General features: G+C 51.5%; 1 protein-coding gene across 3 annotated transcripts in view; it reads left to right on the forward strand.

The window, feature by feature from the left end:
• The window catches only part of SUMF1 (sulfatase modifying factor 1), a 71,502-nt gene extending 66,355 nt beyond the window's left edge, over positions 1 to 5,147 (forward strand). For 2 of the 3 annotated variants that reach the window (XM_060180790.1, XM_016191200.2), the window contains one exon: positions 141 to 567. Coding sequence is in view for 2 of the 3 variants with exons in the window: in XM_016191200.2 (XP_016046686.1) it covers positions 141 to 251 (111 nt within the window). In the remaining variant the exon portion in view is untranslated. Of the gene's footprint in view, positions 1 to 140; positions 568 to 5,061 lie in introns of those variants that run through there. The other variant, XM_060180791.1, reaches the window with a different exon arrangement.
• The last annotated feature ends 853 nt before the right edge of the window (positions 5,148 to 6,000 follow it).

Here is a 6,000-nt window from a genome sequence, read left to right on the forward strand (position 1 = left end):
TTTGTATGACTCCAATTAGTTATTTTTAGTCCACTGTTAAAGGTTCCCCCCCCCCACACACACACCTAGGGGAGCTTTTGTGGCGGGGGAGGCAGGAGCCCTGGGGCAGGGAGAGCCTCACCCTGCATTTCTCCCCTCAGTCCTACTGCTACAGGTACCGCTGTGCCGCCCGCAGCCAGAACACTCCGGACAGCTCCGCCTCCAACCTGGGCTTCCGCTGCGCAGCTGACCTCCTGCCAGGTGCTGGCTGAGCTGGAGCGCCCCAGCGCCCCTCCACGCCAAACACCCTCATGCAGACTCCCTCCCTTGCTTGCCCCATGGCCAGAGAACCTACCTCCTCGTGGGGACCAGAGCGAGTCAGCTGCCCTGGGGTGGAGGTTGGGGGGTGCCTCGGCCACCCTCATCTCCGGCTCCCTCTTTTCAAAGTGGCTGGAGTGGGTGGTGCCCCCAGAACAAGGATTACAGATTCCCGGGGTCCCCTGTGTCCTGGTGTGTGGGTGATGCTGTGCCCCTCACTCCGAGGCCCCAGTCTCCTCCCACCCTGTGAGTAAACAGATAGTATGGTGATTGTATAGTGAGAATTTATGACAGATGACCCTTTCGCTATTTTTCCCCCAACGTGTGACCCCTGGGCACCAAGAATCATGTGAACTAGGCGCTGACTTCCCCCGTGGTTTCCGGTAAGGGTGGGGCGCGGGGATGAGTCATTTGCTTTATACTCTTGTTGCACTTTGCTTTCTCAAGGTTAGTGGCTTTGGCTTGGTCGGGCTATACCCCGGGTGCTGCACAGGGGCTCTGCTGTGCTGTCCCTTCTAAGATTAAGTGCCTTTGGTCCAGGGGGCAGTCCTCAGCCTTCTCCCCCTCTTCGCAAAGCTGCCTGTGAATGTGCACTGTGTCTCTTTTGAAAATCCACTCTTTGGGCCAGAGGACGGAGAATCCCCAGGGGACAGGGTCTCTGGGGCAGCGTCAGAGGGAGGCAGGGGTGTCCCCTCGACTGCAGGTGAGACGCTTCGAATCATGCTCCATGTCAAATAAACCTGCGGCCTTCACCTCACTGTCTCCTTCTTCGTTTTTCTCTGTCGTGTTTTTCTTTAAAAAAAAAAAAAGGAAGGAAGGAAGAAAAGAAAAGAAAAGAGAAAAGAAAAAATTGTGTGTTTGTATTTCATGAGCTAAAAAGCTCGTTTGAAGTCCTGAGTTTAGAGCCCTGGAAAGTGCAGAGCTCTGCTGGATTCATGCTTCCAGTAGCTAGTTGCTAACTTTGACATGGGAGTAGTTTGGAGGATTTGTTATTTATTTATTTTTGCCACCAGGGCTTTTTGGAACCTATGGGGTTTTACTGCCTCCAGCAGGCTCCTTTTTCCCCCTTTGAATATCTCAGAAGAGAAGGAGAGAGACGAGAAACACCATAGCACCACTTTGTTTTTTCTTTGCCATCAGGGTTATCCCTGGACTTGAGGCTGGGCCCTCACGAGGCAGGGTATAGTGTGCCTGCTACCAGGTGGCCGATCACCTTGCCCGGTTGGGGGGAACTTCTTATGCAGTGTTGGGGAATGACCCCAGGGCCTTGTCCATATGTAATACAGTGGCTGAGCAGCCTCCCTAGCCCAATGTGTTTATGACTTATTCTCTGAAAAGAGAGGGGGAGAAGGGCAGGAGAGACACAGCAAAGAGAGACACTACAGCACTGCCGTACATTCACGAAGCTCTGCCTTCCAGTGCCATCCATTGTGCTTCCATGTGGCGCTAGGTCTGAAACCCAGGGCGTCACCCCTCCTGGGTGATCTCTTTTCCAAACCTCTAATTTTTACTCTATATTTTCAGAGAAGAGGAAGAAACTGAAGGGGAGAGAGAAGACCCCCTCCCCCAGCCCTGCCCCACCCTCCATGGGGCTCCCTGGGTGCTGTGCATGGTGCTGAGAGAGGAGAGACCCCACAGCCCTGCCCCACTGTCTATGGGGCTCCCTGGGTGCTGTGCATGGTGCTGAGAGAGGAGAGACACCACAGCCCTGCCCACCCTCCATGGGGCTCCCTGGGTGCTGTGCATGGTGCAGAGAGATGAGAGACCCCCACAGCCCTGCCCACCCTCCATGGGGTTCCCTGGGTGCTGTGCATGGTGCTGAGAGAGGAGAGACCCCACAGCCCTGTCCCACCCTCCATGGGGCTCCCTGAGTGCTGTGCATGGTGCTGAGAGACCCCACAGCCCTGCTCCACCCTCCATGGGGCTCCCTGAGTGCTATGCATGGTGCTTAGAGAGGAGAGACCCCACAGCCCTGCCCCACCCTCCATGGGGCTCCCTGGGTGCTGTGCATGGTGCTGAGAGAGGAGAGACCCCACAGCCCTGCCCACCCTCCATGGGGCTCCCTGGGTGCTGTGCATGGTGCTGAGAGAGGAGAGACCCCACAGCCCTGCCCCACCCTCCATGGGGCTCCCTGGGTGCTGTGCATGGTGCAGAGAGATGAGAGACCCCCACAGCCCTGCCCACCCTCCATGGGGTTCCCTGGGTGCTGTGCATGGTGCTGAGAGAGGAGAGACCCCACAGCCCTGCCCCACCCTCCATGGGGCTCCCTGGGTGCTGTCTATGGTGCTGAGAGAGGAGAAACTCCACAGCCCTGCTCTCCCCTCCATGGGGCTCCCTGAGTGCTGTGCATGGTGCTGAGAAACAAGAGACCCCATAGCCCTGCCCCACTGTCCAAGGAGCTCCCCCAGTGTTCTTGATGGTGCTTCCCTTTGGTGTTGGCTCAAACCCAGAACCTCCTGTCCACGTGGGCATGTACTTTACCAAGGGACTAGCTTTCATATCCCCAGACTCATGGTTTGTAGGAAGGCTTGAGAACCTTCCACTGGCCACTATCTTTGTATCTCAGTGATGAAACAAAGCACAGGTATCTGCTTTGGGTCGAGCCCCTCCAGGGCCACATGGACTGGTACCTGTTTGAGAGAGCTGACTGCCACCTGGATGCCATCCTGCATCCCCAGATGGAAGGAGCCCTGAGACATTACTCACAGCTAATTTGAAACAACCACCTCATCGGTTTTTAAAACTTTTAATTTTGAGTAGCTGGGTGGTGGCTTACTAGGTTGAACACACATGTTATTTAAGTTACTTAAAGACCCAGGTTCAAACCCCCAGTCCCCACATGTGGGGGTCTAGTTTTATGAGTGGTGAAGCAGTGCTGCAGATCTCTCTCTCTTGCTCTCCTTCCCTCTCTGTTTCCCTTTCCATATCAATTTCTCTCTGTTCTATCAAATAAAAAGAAAAAAAAAATTTAAAGGTAGATGGGAGTTGTGGGTTCATCTTGCAGAATTGAGCTTCAGCAGTAACCCTAGTGGCAATTAAAAATAAACAGTGAAAACTCATTTTGAGAGATGATATTTATCTTGTGAGAGAGACCGAAGCGGTCTCAGCTACTCAGCTCTGGCATCAGGAGGATTGAATCAGGCCTGAGAGGCTATCGCTCTATCACCGAACTATCTCCCTGGCCTGAGAGAGGAGTCCCCTCGATGCTGGCCATTTAGAACATCAGTTAGACACTCCTTCCGAGAGCAGCCGACATTCCCTGGCTGCGTTCAAGCACAGTTTCCCAATTCCACCTCCTTTATCCTGAGAAGGTGATGTGTGCCTGCGTTGTCTAGCTGCATTTATTCTTCATCTGTTACTTTGTGGATCTAAAATGTTTCTTGTCATACTGTCACCCATTAGTGATGAACTCCAGGCAAAATACACCCCCTACCCCAAAGAACATTCCCTTCATGGAGGGGAAAACAAAGCTACTGAGGGAAATAAGGTACTTGAATGCCACCGCCACCACCAAGCGCAGTTTTTGTTTTTACTCGCTACCTCCCACCTGCTGATACATAATTTTTTTTTTTTTTTTTGGCATGGTGATATTTTTAGTGTATATTTTGAACGCTTCTCTTGTTAATTAATGTTATATGGCATAAATATTTTCGGGTGTGTTTTGGCTTAGTCTTCAGAATCTCACTTTCAGTAGCAAGCAGCCTGAGAGTGGAAAGCATTGTAGATGGAATTCTAGCAAACCCTTTGCTGAAGGGCCATATTTCTTGACCACCAAGCAAAGCGCATGTGGAGCTGTGGGCAGCCATAGCCATGGCTCTTGACACAGCTGCATTTTGCTGTGTGACAGGCCAGGCAACAGCGTGGCTTCAGCACTGACCCCCAGGAGGCTCTCCGTCTGCAAAACTGAGGTGTCCAAGGGGAAAGGGGGCTGGGGTAGACACTCAGCTCAAGGAGGCTGATCACAGAAGCAGGAGCTTTCCAGTAACACAGTGACGCGGTAAGTCTCCAGTGGCCAGTCCTCACTGTTGGCACCAGGTCCCTTCTTTCCTTCTCCAAGATGGAAGTCCATGAAGGGTTTGGCTGTTATTTATTTTAGATATATTTACTATCAGTGAGAGAATAAGACAGAGAAAGAGAGAGAAAAGAGGGAATGTGAGAGAACAGGGCTCAGCTCTGGCCTAAGGGGGCCTCAGGGATTGAACCTACAGCCTGTGGGTTCTCGGGCCTGCAAATACAAGTTGATGCTCTAACACACAGAGCCATCTCCCCAGCTCTGAAGGTTTTTGCTTTTAGTCGAGTCTGCGCCCATCCCAAGGCACAGACTCACCAGGATGCAGGCTTCTTCATCCATCAGCTTCTTTTTTTTTCCTTTTCTGCCACCAGGATTGTCAATGGGGTTCAGTGCTGACACTATGAATCCATGGCTCCTGGTGGCCTTTTTTTTCTTTCCAATTTTTTATTAGATAGGACAGAGAAATTGAGAGAGAAGGGGAAGATAAGGAGAGGAAGATAGATACCGGCAGACCTGCTTCATCACCTGTGAAGCATCCTCCCTGCAGGTGGGGGGGGGTTGGGGGGCTCAAACCCGGGTCCTTGCACTTGGTAATATGTGTGCTGTGCTTAATCAAGTGTACCCATCAGCTTTTATGTATTTCCTTTTTTACAGGGCTCTAAGGAATTATCCCAGATAATGCAGGATATCACCAGTGAGCGACATCCCTGACCAATATTCTCATTTCTTGTTTCTTTTTTGTTTGTTTCCAGGGTTATTGCTGGGGCTTGGTGCCTGGACCATGAATCCACTGCTCCTGGAGGCTATTTTTTCCCCTTTTGTTGCCCTTGTTGTTTTATCATTGTTGTGGTTATTATTATTATTGTTATAGATGTCATTGTTGGATAGGACAGAGGAAAATGGAGAGAGGAGGGGAAGACAGAGAGGGGAAGAGAAAGACAGACACCTGCAGACCTGCTTCACTGCTCGTGAAGCGTCCCCCCCCCCCCGCAGGTAGGGAGCCGGGGGCTTGAACCAGGATCCTTATGCCATGTGCACATAACTCCCTGTGCTGCCGACCCCCTGTTTTTTGTTTCTTTGAAGGAGACAGGTGGACAGAGACGGAGAAGAGACACACCATCCATGGAACTCCAGGTGCCATCCATGGTGCTCCCAAGAGGCGGCAGGTCTTGAACCCAGGGCTTTTGTGCACATCCAGGCAAGCCTTCATCAACCATATGACTCGTGACTTTGCAGCAACTTTTCCTGCACTCAGCTTTTCAGGGTTTGTCAGCGGTGAAGGGTCTCACTTTCTAAGCCATTAAACAGACAACTGCAAGCACTCCCATAGGGCTGGGAATTCCCTCTGGAAGCCTGCATACACTGACTGAAAGGGTTTCCTCTGACACTAGAAGAATGCCCCCCTGGCTCTTTAAAAACACATCTTAGAATGCACCTGCCTCATTCTGTTGAGGAGTCACTCATGAGTTTTTCTCTTTAGAGAGATATGGTAGCAGGATTTGGCTGGTGTGCCGATGCCAGCATAGGGCATCTGTTCTTTTCCACTTCCTCCTCCTCCTCTTTTTAAAATTTTATTTCTCTAAGAGAGAAAGAGACAGGTAATGTTAAAGAGAGAAAAGTACAGAGAGCATGAGACCGTAGAATGCTTAGCTCTAGATGATGATTGTGCAGGGGATTGAACCTGGGACCTC

The sequence above is a fragment of the Erinaceus europaeus genome, chromosome 21 (assembly GCF_950295315.1).
Source record: "Erinaceus europaeus chromosome 21, mEriEur2.1, whole genome shotgun sequence".
Taxonomy (NCBI): Eukaryota; Metazoa; Chordata; class Mammalia; order Eulipotyphla; family Erinaceidae; genus Erinaceus; species Erinaceus europaeus.